The following is a 20,075-nucleotide window of genomic DNA, read 5'->3' as shown; positions in this document are numbered from 1 at the left end:
GACATCTTCCACTATCCCCATTGGCGTTGTTGTGCTACGATCTGCCATTTGCAACGTGATTGAGGTGGGACGGATACTACCAACGTGAGTTTTATAACTTCTAATGTGGGGATGAGAGATGGAATAGACATCAGCATTACAAATTATGGTCTGAAACATACCTTGATGTGCGACAGGACTGGACATGGTCAGTGGGTTGTAACCCATTTTCTGTTACATCCGGAGGTTCACATATTTCCCAATTCCAGTCTGATACCATTGCTAGGAGCTATATACTCACAACTCTTGAGGAGTCAATACAACTTGTGAATTCAACAATCAATCTTCTTTTGATGGAGCGCACATGTATCCTCTCTTCGTGGTATTACGGTCTTGGTAATATCAACAGTCATCAAACAAAACAAAGAATCTTTCCTGGAGGACCTATGTGATTTCTGGAGACAAAATAAATGAATAAATAATAGAAAGAGCCCTAAATTGATATTAAATGTCTAATTCAGGTCCTTCAGGAGCATAGTTTGTACTTTATCCTAGTGCCACAATAAGGGGAGACAGAGCTTCATTCTACGTTTACATGATTCTTGTTTTGGTTTTAAGTTGGGTCTTAAGATCTTATCTGTAGTTTAATATTGAAAGTTTGTAACTTTGAATGATTACTTTGAATCTCTTATTGTTGACACTAAATGAGAAACAACATAACATACTTTCAAGCTCTTCCTATCCCAGGAGCGTGAGTTGCTGAACAAGTATAATTATGTCATCAGCCTGTGGAGAAGAGTAAGCGCACAGCTGGAATGACACATCATGCACAATGCTGATTAGGTCTCTAGTCATTAGGCGAAAACCACTCATTTTGATTTATCTGCTTGGTTCTCGTTCAGATTTCAAGTGTTACTGGAGAACTACGTTATGCCGATTCCTTGAGACTGCTTTACACTCTATAGGATGCAACAAAAGGGTTAACATATCTGCATAGTTATATATTACTTCTAACCTCTCAATTACCTTTTATTTTTGGTAACATTGGTGCAGATCTGGTTGTTTAACTTGGCATAGTTTTCTGACTTTCCTTTCTTCATGGTTAATAAAATGAATTCCAAATTTGGTGCGAAAACGTTTTAGTTGCTTAAGTAGAGGTCGAGTTTGACATGACTACAATTCCTGCGTTTTTTGTTGTTGGCCTTGCACTCTGGTTTGTATTAAAGCCGAGGAGACCAAAGCCAAAGATCAACTGAGATGAAACGTTTTGTAGCGGTACGTAGGGTCAAAGGATGACTTGGTATATAGGTGATGAGAGCGAGCCATGGGTAGGCGCAGGAGAATTGACAAAAGAATGAAGTGCGTTGTAATATACTTACTTCTCTCTTCACAGTGTAAAAGCAATTTTCCTATACAATCTTTCATGATCTGTAAACCATTGGAGGTGTCTATAGTTGATTAAACTTTTACGGCTTGCTAGTTTAACCATAATATTTTGATTGACTCGACTTTTCAGAACTGTTTTGGTTTATAAAACTATTCCCTCCGTCCATTATTAAGTTGACTTGACACAGGTTTTAAGAAATACTCCCTCTGTTCTATGTTACCCACTTTTTCATTTTAGGTTATAAATTTAGGATTAATTTTTCAGTGTAATTAAATTATTATTTTAAGTGTAATGCAAAATCATTTAATAAGGGGGCACTTAATTAACTATAATATATTAATTAAATAATTCTTATTCAAAATATAAATAGTGCAAGTAGTTTAAAATGAGTCAAAACAAAAATGTGCGACTAACGGGATGGAGGGTGTATACAATCAACAATGGCTAGAAAAAGTTAGTAAAAATGTGGGTCCTAATTAGATATAGTATTAGCTTTAGAATAAAATGCGAATGCGATGAGTTAGTGGATTGTGAGGCCTATTACCAAAACTAGTAAAAAGCAATTTAGACACTTAATTGTGGACGGATGAAAAAAGAAACTTGAGACACTTTTAAGCACAACTCAGATAGTAAGACGTTTCTCCTCCATCCAATAAGATAGGTTTCGAGTCAATAAGGGGTACATGGTAACATTTGAAACTATTAAAAATCCTCTTTTAAAGAAGGAAAAAATTCTCATGGCTCAATATCAGCATGAATGCTTAAGAAACAACGTTACCAAAATTGAATAACTACCCAGTTCTCTCAACCAATATCTTTATTAGTTGGCTATGTTGTATAGATAGTAGCACAAGTCACAACCTCTTGAGCTCGATTAATATCTCGCGGTCCATGATTTGTGAAATAACTTTGGATTTGCAAGTAGGATTATATTAAAATGACAAGGTACCATGTTAAGGACCTTCTCCTTAACTGCGATCGGCAGCGCGTCGGCGGCGATCGAAAAGTGTTCCGGCGCCCTTCGTCGGGTTGGCGGAAGTATTAGTTTCAAGCTGTGCGTGGTTTCTCCGTCAGGCAGCGTGAGAACTAGGGTTAAAAGATACTCCCTCCGTCTCGTTTAAGATGACACGTTTTCCTTTTTAGTTTGTCCCAACTAAGATGATACATTTCTTTTTTTGGTAACTTTCTCTCTCCAATTAATACACTCAACCACTTTTTCTCATTCCTATTAAAATATTCATCTTTCTTTATCTCTCTACTCTAATACTTACATCCATCTTCTCTCTCTCCAATTAAACACTTTAACCAATAATTCCTAAAATCCCGTGCCGGCTAAACAATGTGTCATCTTAGCCGGGACGGAGGGAGTAATTCACAAGATATGTGGGCAAATAATATTTTCATTGATTGACTGAATGAATGCAAATAATAACAATCTAGCCCTATTTGTAATACTAGAATACTATACTCAAACTTATTGAATAAGAAAACAAAATATCTAAACATATATGGAAAAGATTTGGCGAATCAAATAATAACTAAGTGAATGAGATTTAGGATCGTATCAACTCCTCCACGGTTAAAATCCGCCTTGTCCTCAAGGTGGAAACCACGAAGCAACGACGATAATCGAAAGCAAAAGCTTTGGCAAGACGTCTCCTCCTGGATCAAACACATACCGAATAGCTGAATGTATCCCTTGATCACCTCCATAAAAAACCAACCAAGGAGAGCTAATGTGGCTGGCATAATTCCGTGCCAAAATGAAAAACCTGTTCACACCTTGAAGAATGCTCAAACATGGTGTGTCATTGCGAGGAGGGATCAACCTTGCATCGGTGTCGAGCGATGTTGATCGATGATTCATACTTGGAACATTACTGACATTCAAACCCAAATAAACACAAGCAATCACGGGCAAACCGGTGTAAGAACCAACTTCTTTCTTGCCCCTACAATTTCCAACAACATTTTTGGATGACACTTGAACGTGGCATGCTTGTTTCCCTATGTATAGTAAATTGCTTAATTATCTTTGATTTCGTATCACATATTGTTTGGAACCATATGTTGAGTTGTTTTCCGATGTATCGCAGATTGCTTCCCTATGTATAGCATATTGCTTGTCTAGATTGTCATTTTAACTATGGTGTCACGATAGTGCTCCAATTTCATATCTCATATTGCTTAGAACCATCTATGTATTACATATTGCTTGCATATGTAATGAAGATTGCATGTTACTTGTTGTCACATTATCACTTTAAGAGTGGTGTCACCCTAACACACCCCCAGATTCCTCGGATCTGATCATTCCGTTATATTGAAAATTTTAAAAAACGAATCATATTATGATCATAGTATGAGGGCGGTTGGTCACCAGTTCAGATATTCACGACCAAGAAGTACTGGATTCTCTTTCAGATAGGCCCTGAAAGGAGAAGGAAGGGTGGAATGCCAACAGGCGTCTATTATTGAATTGACCCGACCCGATAGTACCCGTTTTGGGAACGTCCAGTGCCAAAGTCACTGAATGGGTAAGTCACCAATCCCTGGACTATGTAATGTGTATTCATAATTTATTTTAAAGGTAGAGGTGAAATTAAATGAAAAAAAATCAATCCAACCTAGCTGAACAAATTAGATGTATGAAGATGTTTTTTTTTACTATGAAGAAAAGTGTGTGCTCTAGAACATGTAAAGGGCCGCAAACCCAATGTTTAAAAGACTAACAAAAAAAATGGTTGAGTAAACCCAAAGTTTTAAAGACTAACAAAAAAATGCATCAACCAAAGGGCTAGTAGAGCACAATACCTGCGAAAGGTACAAAGCTTCCAGCATCCTATTACGCTAGACCAAATTTTGTTAACAGTGTACTCATTTTTTTTAGGAAAAATAACTCTGTTAGAGGACATGTCCTAGCAGACCCACAATAGCGCACACCAAGTTGTGTAACATGAGTATTAATAGATAATTCCTCTGCCCTAATAAAATAGAGACTTTGAAAATGACATATATTTTAATGGGGAATCCATAAAGTAGGAGACATAAAAAGAAAAAAATAATTGCAAATTTTTAGTGTAAATATGTGGCTTATGTCTTTTTTCTTTGTATAGTGGTGAAATTTGATGGTCAAAATATGTGGCTTATGTCATAAGAGAGAAAAATCTACCAAAATTGAAAACGAGCTAATTTTGTAGGACCGACTAAAATGGAAAATTGTAACTACTAATTTAGGGACGGAGGGGGTATTAGAAAATATATATTGAATGTAGGTAGTGTTAGAAAAATAGTGGGTTACATAAGATTACATTGTAAAGAGTTAACTATAAATTTAATCCCTGAAAAATTAAATTTGTATTTTTTAGAAGATCTTGATGTTTTAAAATGTTTTGGGAAATTTAAAACATTTTAGAAGATATAAGAGTTTTAAAATGTTTTAAAACATGATGTTCAGTGACATAATTAGTGATTGTGATTTTTTGAGAAATTTAAAATGTTTTAGAAGATGTTGCAGATGTTAAACATGCTCTATCTATAAATACTTGTGTGTTTGGCTTTCATAAACCAAGTTGCTCACCTTTCTAAGCCCTTTCTCCTTCTCTCAAATATACATGCTTATAATTTTCTAGTTAAATTATGCACATCATTATTTTTAATTTGTAGTGGTATACTAGGACATGCAAAAATTTATAATAAAGTACAAAATAATGTTAGCATTCATTCATCATTCTCGAATGTTAAAACCCACGCAACATCAAAAAATGCAACAAAACACAGATTGGATCTCGTGCACTACATTTACAAATATCTAAACATATGGTATATGCATTAGTCCAAGTTCCTCAATAAATCAAATGTTTTGATGTGGTAAAATAATGATCATAAAACTAGATTAAACTTTGCGTGAGTGGTTAGAACAAAAGTTAGTAGAAGGTCATAATAGGATTAGATAGATAACAATTCAATTTTGTTGTAAGTTATAAATCAAGTATGTTTTAGGCCCGTGTTAATTTCATTCCGACCTTAGATCAACGCACTTGAAAATACATATCAACCAAAAAAATTTGCTGAAGGTATTGTACGGAACTAGAAATCTAATTGCGCAAGTATTGATATTTTAAAATAATAATATTAAAATAATTAATTGTAAATGAATTATTTTTAAATTTTTATTAGACGTAGATGATAATTATTTTCAATGGGTCGTCGTTATATTAATAGAGAACACAAGAAAAAATTATTAGGAAGAGCTCCTATATATACTTTCATAATCCATATGTAGTTTCAGATACAAAACTTATTTAGGGTGAGATTGGACTCAATAATGATAAATATTACTTAAAATTTTATGATATACTCCCTTTATCCAATAAGAATATGTACTCTTTCTTTTTTAGTTCGTTTCATAAGAATATGCACTTTCTAAAATTGGAAAGTTTTTCCTCTTTAATAAGATGAGACTCATTCTCCACTAACAATACTTTAATTATATTTTCTCTCTATCTCTCTCTTACTTTATCAATTTTACATTAAAACCCGTGACAAGCCCAAAGTACATATTTCTTTAGGCACGGAGGCAGTATATACATATAAATACATTATAATTTAAATAGTATTCCATCTTCTATGAGATAGTTTGATTTACTTAAGTTATAGTAATTGAATTTTAGGAATTTTCGTTGATTGAATTTACATTTTATAAATTGAAATAATAAGAAATAAAGAATCAGCTTGATTCTTATTTAAACGTTTACAGTTTAAAAGAAACAACTTATTTCTTAATATTTTAATATATTAAGTATTATACACTTAAAATACTAGCAGATTTATTGATAAGATAATTAGAAAAGATATATTCCCATCGTTATTTTTAGTCTATTTTGTGTTGGGCACGAGTTTTAAGAAATACTCCCTCCATTCCAGTTTCAGAGTCTTGTTTTGCCATTTCTGTTCGTCTCAGTTTAGGAGTCTCATTTTTGGACATAAAATTAAACCTCATTGTTTATGAATTTTACACTCAAATGACATGACTTTCATAAAAATAAAACGAAACAAAATCCTAAACATATAAAAAGTCCAAAGGGTCTCACTTTCTACTACATCAATTCAACTACCTCACTTCAATTGTTACACACTCCAACAACCACTACCTCACTTCAATTATACACACTTCAACAATTTCTTAAAATTCGTGCCCTACCTAAATTGCACTCTTAAACTGGGACGGAGGGAGTATAAAAAAATAAAGTTTAAGTTAGCGGAATGCGAGTCTTATTTTTATATACTGTATTATTTATATAATAAAATAAAAGTAGAAGGTGGAGCTTACATAACATTTATGATATAAAGTAAAAATGAATAATTATAAAAGAAGAAATAAAAATGACAAAAGTTGATAAAAAATGGGGATGAGGAAGTACTTTAATTCTTAACAATGAGAATTACTGTAAATATTATTACCACACTTTAGACCACTACATAATCTAATCATACACGCCACTTATATTTATACTTATATTTAAATAGTGGAGAAGTACTAGTATATTATATTAAGTACTTTTATGTCAGTAATTTTTCAAAAAATTTATAATATAATATACTCCCTTCGTTCCATAGTAATAGAGTCATTTTGCCATTTTGATAAGTTCTATAGTAATAGAGTCATTTTCGTTTTTAGTAAAAGTCAACACATTTTTTCACACCTACTTGACTCTCTCTTATTTTTTTTTTCTCTCTTCATCTCTCTATCTTTTTCATTTTCCACTTTATTCTCTCTTTATTTAACTCACCTAACACAATCTTTTTTAATCTCCGTGCAGAAAAGAAACGCCTCCATTACTATGGAACGGAGAGAGTATTATACTCTTTTCGTACCATTAAATATGAAACATTTGGAAATCGGCAATGGATTTTATGTAGTGTTATTTTGTAAGTCAATGAAGAGAGAGTAAAGTAAAAAAGATGAAAAAGTAGAGATAAAGTTGTTTTCATTTTATGAAAACGTTTCACTTTTAATGGGACAAAGAGAATATTAGTATATTAATCAAAATACTCAATCATTTGTTGCTTCGTTCTTCGAACTCCCGATTTAGTGAGAAAAACAAGAGAACGGAGCGTAAAACAATAAGGAAATGGAGTTCAAGGATTGACCGATCTGAGGTGCCGGGGCAGTGACCCGGCGGAGGATGGTCGTTGCATGAGGGTTTCGGGGTCTGCCGGCATGGCCCCAAGTAGTTCTGTCACTGAATTATGTATAATATGTCCTAAAATTCGATATTAGATGTACCCACATTATAATTAGAAGACATTACACTCCCTCCGTCCGTTATTAAGAGTCTCATTTCTTGGCGGCACGAGTTTTAGGAAATGTTTAGAAAAATGGGTGAAAAAAAGTTAATGGAATATGGGTCTCACTTGTATATATTAGTTTTAAATGAAATGTGAATGTAATAAGTTAGTGAAAGGTGTGACACTATTACTATTTACGGTAAAAATGAACCGAGACTCCTATTTGCGGATGGACTAAAATGGAAAAATGAGACTTATATTCGCGGATGGAGGGAGTAATTCTTATGCAATAGGTTTTATCGTATTCCTTCACCGACTGCCCATTTTGTCTTTGTGCCTGAGATGTAACGTTTGTGCAACCAAAAGAATGGTAATATTTGGGTACAAAAAAAATTACAACTATAGAATTGATTACATATTTCTTAATATCTTGAATTAAACAATTTTCATAGCCTAAAATGATTTAACTGGAAATAGGAAAATAACAGCTCTCGTAGATCTCATTAATTCCGATTAATAAGGGACACGGAATTTGTATTTGAGTAATGGTCATAGATATACTGATTATATTCTTTGGATATGTTAATTGTACATTATGGTCGTAGAATCATCTTAGATCTGATCATTTTTTCTACATTTACAACTAAGCCCTAAAGGGAACAATAGACTTTTCTTGCTTCTAATTAATAACATTGGCTGATATTTTTTCACTCAAATTACTCTACTCCTCTCCTGTCTCCTCATTTGAACACACTAATTTTTTTTTTTAAAGTTTAAATAAATGTAATAGTAGTATAACTCTTCCTCTATCTTCAACTGCAGCCATCTCCATTAGTGCTTCAATTCCCTCAGCACACGAAATAATATTCTTACAGTTTGCATAATGAGCTACTAAAATAATAATTCAAATATAATTACATTAATAAATCATAAATACAAAACATAACACGTTATAATATTAGAGTGAACTACAAAAATAGTCCCTGGACTATGGGTTTATCTCGCCCATAGTCCCTGGACTTTAAAAATATCGCCAGTAGTCCCTGGACTAAGGGTTTATCTCGAAATTGATCATTTTGATTTTTTTTAGTACGAAAATACCCTTTGATATTACTTTGGAGGGTTTGGGCAATTTGATCTTTTTACACTTTTAACATTTTAAATCTAATATTATTTCAGCTATGTACTAACTTTGATATTATTTCAAAGTTATCATCCTTTTTCCCTTTTGTCATCCTTCACTTTGTTTCTTTATTTCAATATTAGATTTAATTTTACAAAATTTTAAATTTTAATTTTTAAATATCAATAAATTTTTTTAATTATAAAAATTATTAAATAGCAAAAATTAATAGTTATAATCAATACCCCATCCGTCCCAGTTTTATAGTCACATTTTGCCATAAAAGTCCGTCCCACATTTATAGTCACATTTAGAATTTTCCATATTTTGACATAAAATTTTATCCCATTATTCACTAAAATTACACCCAAATGCCATTATCAACATAAAAATAAACCAAAACAAAAATTAAAAACCAAAAAGTCAACAAGGGACCCACCTTCAACCAATTCACTTAATTTATTACACACTCCTTCATCTCACTTCATTTATTACACACTTCACCATCTCACTCTTCCATCTCACTTCATTTATTACATACCCCACCATCTCACTCTTTCATCTCACTTCATTTATTACATACTCCACCATCTCACTTCATTAATTACACACTCCACCAATTCCTTAAAACTCGTTCCCTAACTAAATGTGACTATAAATGTGGGACGGAGGGAGTATTTGATAATGTATAGTACTCCCTCCGTCCCGGAATATTAGACTCACTTCTTTTGGACACATGATTTAAGGAAGTGATATTTAAATAGTTAAAGTGGAGAGAGTAAAGTGTGAGAGAGGGAAAAAGTAGGGGAGAGAAGAGAGAAAAAAATAGGTGGAGAATAAAATAAGATAGATGCTTTTTGCTAAAAAAGGAAATGAGTCTAATATGTTGGGACATCCCAAAAAGGAAAGTTGGTCTAATACCTTGGGACGGAGGGAGTACTATATAATCAATAAGGTATGACAACGCCTTAGTTTTAATCAATATTTAATACAATAGCTTTAATCATAAATAGATTATATAACATAATTTATTCTGAAATAAATATGCATCTAATGTAAGACTAATATAATTTTCGTTTATTAGTTTGAAAACAATAAAAATTTACTAGAAAATTTCAACAAAAATACTCCTATATAAAATTTTTAGTAGGATCAAATTTTTAGTCAACTTCATAATATTTAATCACAAGCAATTATAACAACTGAACGGAGGCTAAATAGAATAACTCTTATTTTCCCATCATGATTAATATTATTTTTTTGTACTTCTTCAATTCAACTGAATATTATACTCCCTCCATCCCAAGATAAGTGACCTACTTCTTTTGGGCACGGGATTTAAGGAATTGTATTTAAATAAGTTAAAGTAGAGAGAGTAAAGTATGAGAGAGGGAAAAGTAGAGGAGAGAAGAGAGAATAAAGTAGGTTGAGAATAAAGTAAGAGAGATTACTTTTTGCTAAAAATGAAAATATGTCACTTATAGTGGAACACCCTAAAAAGGAATACAAGTCACTTATCTTGGGACGGATGGAGTATTAAATAACAAAAATTAATAGTTTTAATCAATATTTATAGTGTCCATGAATTAATAGTTTTCATTAAAAAAATTTATTGATATTTAAAATATAAATATTAAATTTAATTTTATAAAATTAAATCTAATATTGAAATAAAAAAAAAAAACAAATTCAGTGAAGGATAACAAAATGGAAGAAGAATGATAATTTTGAAATAATGTCAAAGTTAGTACTCCATCCGTCCCGGAGTATTAGACTCACTTCTTTTAGGCACATGATTTAAGGAATTGATATTTAAATAGTTAAAGTGGAGAGAGTAAAGTATGAGAGAGGGAAAAAGTAGGGGAGAGAAGAGAGAAAAAAGTAGGTGGAGAATAAAATAAGATAGATGCTTTTTGCTAAAAAAGGAAATGAGTCTAATATGTTGGGACATCCCAAAAGAGAAAGTTGGTCTAATACCTTGGGACGGAGGGAGTACATAACTAAGATAATATCAGATTTAAAATTTAAAAGTGTAAAAAGACCAAATTGCTCAAACCCCCCAAAATAATATCAAATGGTATTTTCGTACCAAAAAAAGCCAAAATGACCAATTTCGAAATAAACCCTTAGTCCAGGGACTATTGGCGATATTTTTAAAGTCCAGGGACTATGGGCGAGATAAACCCATAGTCCAGGGACTATTTTTGTAGTTCACTCATAATATTATTATATAAGTAGATACAAAATGCACTCCCTCCATCCAAATCAAAATATCCACATTCTTGAGTAACATGAGATTTTAAGAAGAATTATGGTGGGATAAGTATAGAGAAAAATGTAGTTGGATATTTTTAATGAGATGAGTTAGATTTATTTTCAAATATAAAAAACGGATATCTTGAGGAAGACAAACTAAAAAAGAAAGGTGAAAAAAAAGAAAAAGTGGACATCTTGAGCAAGTGGGACGAAGGGAGTAATTGACATGATTGCAATTTTGAAAACTTTTTTAGATACTATAAGAGAGATTGATATATTTCTCCCGGGTCGAAGCACAAAAACAAACACAAACGAGTAAGTAGATCAAAATGAGATCTCCGTTCCCAACATAAAATTGTGGTGATATAACAGTTGCACACTTACATCTGCTGCCAAAACTCCGCTCTCTCAATTCTAGTTAATGTAGATCGTCGGAGGCTCTTCTTCTGGGATCTAAAATTCCAAATGCAAACATACATTTAGACCATTTTCTTTGGGTCATAGAATAGACGAATAAAAGTAATACTCCTAATTTTGAACATGCTTAATTCACATAATCCTTTAAATACTCCATATATTTGTTCCTAACCAACCTCACTCATGCGCAGTTAATAAAGTGAGCAAGGAAACCTAAAGACGGGTTCAACCAGCATACCTCGCCGACATTCCATTCAACTTTTGTCCAAATGCCAGCATCCACATTAGTGTTTTCTGTTGGAATGTTGTTGCTGGAAAAGAATTATAAGCATAAGAAGCACATTAAGCTTAGTCACGGGCCATTTTAGCATACTAATTCAAACAGGTGGTCATGGAAAATAATAATCCTAAAAAGCAACCGTGATAAAGATATCCAATTATATGAAACATAGAATGGTAGGCTTCGCGGAAGCAAATTTCAGCAGAATGTGGTGCATATTCAGTCTAACTAACCATTTTTCCAAAGAGTCAGCATAGTAAATATTGATGAAAATGTTGGAAGAACTTACATCAACTGGGTGCTGGTGTTGGTCAATCCAATGCCACTGGAAGCTGAAATTGGTTCATTGGTGAAAAAATTTAACTGTTTACCCGCCCCATTTCCTGTCTGTGGTAAGCTGGCTGGAGTTGAAAACGGATTCTGCTGAGCACTTATTGCACCATTGTTGGAGTTTGTAGTACCAAAAGGAGAGAAGCTTTGGGTAGAATGTTGAGGTTGGATACCAAAAGAGCCTACAAGGTAAAGTGGGAGATTAATGTGCGTTTCAGAATTCAGATCATTACTCCATTAGCATAACTGCACATTTAATAGCGTACCTGAAGTGTTGAAAGGTGAATTGTTTGTTTGAAAACTAGACGGCTGAGTATTGTTCTGGAATGCGTTTGGTTGACCAAAGCTAAAATTAGGTGCAGCTGCAGACCTAGATCCAGCATTAAACACTGGAGTTTTTAATGAAAGCTAAACTTATGCAAGTGAATGAATAATAAATTCTAGCAAAAAGGACAGAAGTTGCCTCATCTAAGACCTTGTGTTTGATGATCCACTCAATTGACTAAAGCTTGACACCTGAGAAGAAAAACCATTGTTCACGACTGGAGCAATTGTACTGCCTCCACCAAACATATTTTGAGAACTCGGAGTAGGAGCTGAAGACACTGGGTAAGGATTTTGTGCAAGTTTCTGAAACTCAAGTAACTTGGAGTTGAGCAAATTCCTCTCTCTCTCAACCTGATCAATGGGAGCAACCAATCAGTCAGAAATATACATATAATTACCATATTCTTAAGCAGCAAGAGAGAAAGAGACTGGAGGTTTAGTAAGACTCTAACACAGATTTTGGTGTGTTAGACAAGAGCTAAAATGAAGATCTATTAGTGCGAATTTCCCTACAATGGACGCTATGTCTTTTCCATGTTTGGCATCATCATATGCTAATGCACGCAACTCATCATAGCTGATGTCACCGACAATGTCACAGGAACCACTGCAGATTAAAGGAAATTTCAGTCATAAAGAAATAGACAAATGTTTTGACTTGAAATAAAGGCTATAAAATATCCCAGAACAGTAGTTAAAATGGTGCCAAACATGCCTCCCTTGAAGATGTACATGAGGTGCAATAGGAAAGCAGAGGCTCGGTTCAATTATTCCCTCAATAGTTTCTATTGTTATTGGATTCAATTATTATTAGTATAATAAAGTCCAATGCATGGCCGAATATCGGATGGTCTGCATGAATAAATAGTTATGTTCCAGGTCAGGATTTCATCTTTTGGGATCACCATCATTTGGAACAGCCTGGTTTAGTTCTATGCTTCCTCACTAACTCTACCAACAATAGGCAAAATGTTGAAATATACGAAGAATTCCGGGTACCATCCAGAGGGTTCAAAATTCCCCTTCATTAGGAATAAAATTGCAAAGAGGTAGAACTAAAAAGTTAGAACATACTTTCGCATGTGACCATAACAGGTAAGTTTCCATAGGGGTTTCTCATTTTCGAGATCTTCCAGTATCGCCCGTTTGCAGGACTCGATATCAGTGGGGTTGCACCTGTATAAGTACCCAAATCATATGAGTCAATAAACTTGAATAATAATATAAGAAAGAGAAATGAATAAGCTTTCCATCTGAAAGACATGAGATGCACTCACGTATGATTAGCAGTTGAAGGCTGATTATTAGCTTGCCTCGAAGCAGGAGCACTGCTATTGTTTACGTTGGAAAAACGACTCCACTTATTATCAAATGGCTGACAAAAAGACATCAACAAAATTAACCACTTTGAGATAAGTCATTTTTCAATGTATCTGTCACTAAAATATATTCAAATCTAAAACATAATAACTGGCAGCACGGTGGTATATACAAACACAATCAACTGCTTGAATAACCACAGAAAGAACCTTGAGTTGATTTGGTTTGGATACAAAGCCATCACCCCCTCTTGAGTGTGCATTGCTCTGAACACCAAAACCAAAAGGGTTTGGCTGCGGATTTGGTTGCTGATTTGGAGTACGACTAGTTTGAGCACCAAAACCAAAAGGGTTTGGCTGTGGATTTGGAGAACGACTAGATCCAAAAGGATTGCTCTGACTTTGCTGTGGCGTGGTGTGAAGAAACTTACAACGGGTGCCATACTGACAGCTGAAGTGAAAGAAAATAGGCACTCATTAGAAAGTGCATCCAGCAACTGCAGCAATAGACCTATGATATGAAGTCATTGCATTTTAATCCCCAAAACCAAGCAGAAGATCATATAATCAATCAAAGCATCCAAATTAATCAACTGCTGGCAAGTTGTTTAATGAGTGAACATGTTAATTGATTAGTTCTCATCCCTTCAATTTCAACTTTTACATACTAAAGACTTATCTTCCAACAAATGTAACATCTCTGATCGCTAGGGCAACTCATCCATAGCGAGGTATCAAAATCCCCCTTTATCAGCTCGCATTCATAAATGGGTTCTCATCTACTGGTGAATAATCATATTAATTCAATTATAGCATCGAAAAGCAATTAGGTTGTGACGAAGAAGTAGTAATCGATTCAAGCAAAGCAAGCAAGAAAGCAGATGAAATATACCCGAATTGAGATGATACAAATTAGGAACAATGGCAGAGATGAGAGAAATAGAATCATACCTGCCACGCTGAAAATACCTGCAGAGTTCTTTCTTGGGAGGCATGATTGAATTTGGGATTTAATTTTGGGAGGGAAATCAAATAGGGGTTTATGAAGTGAGGAAAGGAACCCTGTTGCGTCACAGTGACGCCACTGGATACGCCGTTACCATTTTCCTGTCGGCTATTAGTATTACATTAAATTAAATTACAATTTTTTGGATAAATGTTGGATTTTCCGAACATGTCAATTTAATTTTATAGTTACTCCATAATATAGATATTATTACTCCACCGTTTTTTAAAAAATAAAAATTATAATATAAAATTGATAATTGGAATGATGAAAAAAAAAATGGATAAAGTAATTAAGAAAGAGGAACATAAAAAGTAGTAGACTTAGGATCCGTTTTATAGACTGGATTTTTATGGAAAATGTTTATTATCAAGGTTAAACCTCTGTTTTGTAGCTTGGATAAATGCAACCCAAGGCCCAAAAAAAAGGCAGCGGCCCGCCAGGCCCGCGTGAATAGTGCTATTTTTCACTATTGGGCTTGGTTAATTAATCCAAAAAATTTTGTGGGTTTATGCACTATTTCAGTAGGTTTCCCCCTCCTACCCCTTTCTCTTACCTCCTTCCCTTTTCTCTTTCCTCTCTCCCCCAAATGATTTCTCCGCCATAGCCAGCTACTTATGCGCAGCAATCCTTTCTCCTTCATATCTCCCTCGCCTTCATCCGTGCCATGGCCGCCGACGATAGTGGCGGTGATGGGCCTCGATCCCCGCGAATCAGCCACCGTCGTTGATGCCTCATCCGCCGTCATTTGTGACCAGACTGTAGTGGTGGCGACTGTTGCTCTGAAAATTTCCTGTGTTCGTTCCTGAGTTTGTGAGTCGATTTTCTGGGTTTCATTCTCAAATTGGAAATTTGCAAAATCCGGCTGTGATGAATTTCCAAAGGAGATTCCAGCCTCCTTACTCCCCTCCATTTTCTTCTCTATGCGAGGCTCCCCAACGTAATCTGCAACCTTTGCGCCATATCATCTTCGAGCAAGCGGCTGTTCGCCCTTATCTAATTCTTGCTAAAAAAATTGTACCTATATTTGCATCAATTTTTCAGTGTTGCTTGTTATATTTGACTTCTATGTTAATTTTTTATGAATTAATTTAGCTAACTTTTATGCTTATTGATTGGTTTTTTGGTGAATTTTGTTGATTTTTGGAGAATATAAGACCCTTGATGAACTTTGGGTTGGAAAATAGAATCAAAGATGATTTGCAGGACTTGATGAATTTTCAGTTACACTTTTTTTAATTCTTTTCTAAGTAAGAATATTTATAGGAAGGGCAATTTTGTCATTGTACATCTTGTACATACCTTAACCTTAAAAATAATCCAATCTATAAAACATCCGGAAAACCTTATCCATACACTATCCTACTTTTGGCCCGAAAATTTTATCCCAAATTACCTATCATGTTATATCCAATCCATGCTACAAAACGAGCCCTTAGTGTTAATAGATTATAGAATCAATTTTCTAAAATGAAGAGTTTCTATTTTTAGAAACAGACTAAAAAGAAAAAAAAAATCTTCTTTTAAACAAAACGGATGGAGTAGAAAATTTGGTATTGAGACTTGGGACACAAACATACATGCAAGTATGCAACCTTTCATATATACTCCTTCCGTCCCAGTTTAAGAGTCATATTTAGAATCTATTATATTTGGACATAAAATTTATCCCCCACTATTTATCAAATTTACACTCAAATGTTATTATTTACATAAAAATAAAACAACACAAAATTCTAGACATACAAAAAGTCAAAGAGTATCATTTTCCACTATCCCACTTCAATTATTACACACTCCAATAATCACTACCTCACTTAAATTATTATACACTCGAACAACCACTATCTCACTTCAATTATTACACATCCCAACAATTTCTTAGAACTGGTGCCATAACTAAATCTTACTATTAAACTGGGACGGAGGGAGTAAATGTTACTGTTAACTCCATTAGTATGATATCTTTTGAGGAAGTGTCCAAAAATAAAATCGTGAGGACATAGCTCAAAATATATCATATTAATGTTGAATCCGAGTGTGCATCCACAAACTCTCACGTTCATAAATATCACAAAGTTTAATATATTGTCGCCCTTAATACAACCCCATCCGAAAGGTATTCATCTTTAAAATGTAGTACGGTCTTGTGAAAGTTGATAGACAGGTATAATTCTAGTGCTGATCTAGTTCATAGGTTAACTTTGGTATTTCTAAATTTAAATTTTCATCTTTCTGCAGTGCAACATCTAAATCCCATGATTATTGTGTCACATAATATGTTTTCAGAACATATGCTATAAATTATAATATCAGTAGAAAGATGGTCATGTATATTGCAAACTTTTTGAATATTTTTGGACTATATCTATATATTTGTATGTGTTATGATTCTTATAATTCTTTACGTTATTACCAGCGAATGCAATGCCTTAAGAATATGTTCTATTTCCATTTTCAAGATTATGTTGATTTGGTTACAGGGAAGATAAGGATCTAACTTTCTTATTGAAGTCTGTATTCTATACCAGTGAATGAAACTTATCCAATTAAATTTTTTTTATTTGTGTACTTACAAGTTAATAATTCTATATTGCTAGAGTTTTTTGATTAAATGCTTGGGTGCAAGCGCCTTTTAATAAAGTTTGGCAGTGTTGATGGTGGGGTGAGTCTTCCTTTAAGTTTATTACTACTATGCAATTTAGTTGAAAATGTGTAAATTTCACGATATCCTTTTATTGGTGAAAATAAAAGAGTTCTATAAAATTTTTGTGGTTTTTCGAGATTTCCATTCATCATCAAAGAATTCATTTTTTACCATCACATTCAAAAAAAAATTATGCCCGGGCAACCAGCTTGCAGCAGGTAAATGTGGAGGTTTATGATTTTTATCATTCTTTTTTATCGTCTGTTGGTTTTTCATTTTGACATGTATGCACATGCTTACTAAAATTACAGTTTCTTAAGAAGATGTTAGTTTTTTCTTAATCAAAGTTAAGAAGATGTTAGCTGCTTTGGGCCTTTGCCTTTCAATTCAGTCTCAGAGCCCTTCACCGTGTTAGCGAGTTGTGCAAAGAAGATGTTAAGTTGCCTACACAAGATGAGAAGAGAAAGAAATAACTGCCGTGTCTCTTGCAATTCCTTATGATGTTAATGAGAAATAATTAGGTGTCCTTTGTAATTCTGGAGATGTGTATATAAGGTTCATCAGCTTTTTGACAAATAGATCATCTAAATGAAAAATACATTTCTGGAAATATTGTCTACTGCTTAATTCTCTACTATGAAGTTCTTTAATTTCTTTCATGGTATCAGAGCAGGATCTTGATCCTGTCTCTTTTACTCTTTCTTTTCTTGTAATTTTTTTTTAGTTAAAGATGGCAGATTCTAGCAACATGAACGATTCCGCTCACTCTGCTATCTCAACTCCAGTGATGCCGCAGAATCCACCGATTTCTGTCAAGCTCACTGATGAGAATTTTTTAATATGGCAACAACAAGTTGAAGCCACGATCTGGGGATACGGCCTCGAGTCGCATTTGACCGGAGATGAGGAGCCTCCTCCTGAGAAGATTGCAGGATCCACGGAAGGACAGACCGTGATGAATCCAGATTTCTTGGCGTGGCGACGTCAGGATCAAAGGCTGGCCGCTTGGCTATTATCTTCTCTTTCAGAAAGCGCTATGATCCTTGTTGTTGGTTTGAAAACCACAAAGGACATTTGGGAGGCCATTCAGACTAATTATGCTAATCAATCAATGGCAAAGGTTATGCAGTATAGGCTGCAAATGCAGAACATGAAGAAAGAGTCCCTTCCGATGATGGAATATCTTGGAAAAATAAAATCTTGTTTTGATATTTTGGGATCAGCAGGGAGCAAAGTAGCAGATCGCGATCAGATCCTCTACATCCTTGGAGGATTAGGGCATGAGTATGACCCCATTGTTGCTTCCATCTCCACTAGAGTGGAGCCTTGGACTGTGAAGGATGTTGGAGCTGTGTTGTTAAGCTTTGAATCTCGATTGAGATCTGTTGGAAGCACTAGCATGGAGGGCTCTCAACCTTCTTTATATCTAGCACAACAATCTGGCCAAAACCAGAGAAAGCATTATTTTCCTACCCATAATCGAGGAGGTTTTAATGGCAATAATCGAGGAGGTGCCAAATCCTATAGGGGGCGAGGAGGAAGAAGCTATGGTGGAAACAAAATCGTGTGTCAACTCTGTGAGAAGCCCGGACATTCAGCAAGCAAGTGTTGGCACAGATTTGAGCAGCATTTCACTCCACACCAGCAACATGCTCCTCCTCCACAACAGCCTAATCAATACTCATCTTTTCCCTCTGCTCATCTGGTTCAAGCTCGATCTCAGACTCCTGGTCCTTCTACTATCTGCCCTTCAGAGCTGAGCTATGATCATTCAAGCACAACAGCCTGGTATCCAGATTCAGGCGCCACAAATCATGTGTCTCATGATTTGAACAATCTCAACACAAGTGCTGAATATTCTGGAGGTAAAAAGTTACTTCTTGGTGATGGTTTTGGTATGGATATAGCACATATTGGAGAAACAGAACTTGATTCTAATATTCCTTGTTCTGATAGAAAATTGCTTCTTAAAAACCTGCTTCATGTTCCAAATATTACCAAAAATCTTCTTAGTGTCTCCCAATTTGCCAAAGACAATAATGTGTTCTTTGAATTTCATCATTCAATCTGTTTTGTCAAAGATCAGGTATCCAAGGAGGTCGTCCTACAGGGAACCCTTGATCATGGCCTTTATCACTTCCTTGTGAAGCAATCCCCGATCAAGAGAGGCAGTAGCCCCAGCTTTTCCTTCAAACAAGACAAGTGTTCACCTGCTGTGCACACCACATCTCTAGGATCCAACTCTTTTTCTGCTTCATCTTCTAGACCTGTTAGCTCTAGTCTTGACTTGTGGCATAAGAGACTTGGACATCCAGCTCTAGATGTTGTTAAAACTGCACTAAATAGTTGTAATGTTTCTTTTACATCAATGAAATCAGTTTCTCTCTGTCCATCATGTTGTCTCTCAAAATCTCATAGACTGCCCTATTCTTTGTCTCAATCTGAATATTCTGCTCCTCTTCAACTGGTTCATAGTGATCTTTGGGGTCCTTCTCCTGTGATATCTAGGAATGGTTTTGTTTACTATGTTTCATTCATTGATCATTACACTAGATTCACTTGGGTATATCTTCTCAAAAATAAAAGTGATGTTTTCTCAGCCTTTAAACAATTCAAAGCCATGGCAGAAAATCTTTGCTCAAGAAAAATTAAGATTCTCCAAACAGATTGGGGAGGTGAGTATCAAGCTCTTACATCTTTTCTCAAGGAGTCA

General features: G+C 34.5%; 1 protein-coding gene across 1 annotated transcript; it reads right to left on the bottom strand.

Moving 5' to 3' along the window:
- Nucleotides 1–11,272: 11,272 nt before the first annotated feature.
- Nucleotides 11,273–14,802, bottom strand: LOC125212156 (Zinc finger C-x8-C-x5-C-x3-H type family protein). The gene is made up of 10 exons (XM_048112240.2): nt 14,661–14,802; nt 13,920–14,160; nt 13,668–13,765; nt 13,465–13,566; nt 12,904–12,997; nt 12,539–12,741; nt 12,330–12,433; nt 12,023–12,245; nt 11,692–11,764; nt 11,273–11,489 (listed from the first exon to the last, which is right to left on the bottom strand). The coding sequence occupies exons 1-10, from the start codon at nt 14,702–14,704 to the stop codon at nt 11,451–11,453; spliced, it is 1,221 nt and encodes a 406-aa protein (XP_047968197.2). The 5' UTR covers nt 14,705–14,802; the 3' UTR covers nt 11,273–11,450.
- Between the last annotated feature and the right edge of the window lie 5,273 nt (nt 14,803–20,075).

The sequence above is a fragment of the Salvia hispanica genome, chromosome 3 (assembly GCF_029641045.1).
Source record: "Salvia hispanica isolate PSC_SH4W2 chromosome 3, Shi_PSC_v1, whole genome shotgun sequence".
NCBI lineage: Eukaryota > Viridiplantae > Streptophyta > Magnoliopsida > Lamiales > Lamiaceae > Salvia > Salvia hispanica.
The sequence above is the reverse complement of the archived record's forward strand: the minus strand, read 5'-3'. Positions and strand labels throughout refer to the sequence as shown.

Coding starts and splice junctions, on each gene's coding strand:
- LOC125212156 (XM_048112240.2), bottom strand. CDS start 14,704: ATGCCTCCCAAGAAAGAACTCTGCAGGTATTTTCAGCGTGGCAG. Junction 14,161..14,660: donor AGGTATTTTCAGCGTGGCAG/GTATGATTCTAT, acceptor CTTTCACTTCAG/CTGTCAGTATGGCACCCGTT. Junction 12,434..12,538: donor AGTGGATCATCAAACACAAG/GTCTTAGATGAG, acceptor TGCTGGATCTAG/GTCTGCAGCTGCACCTAATT.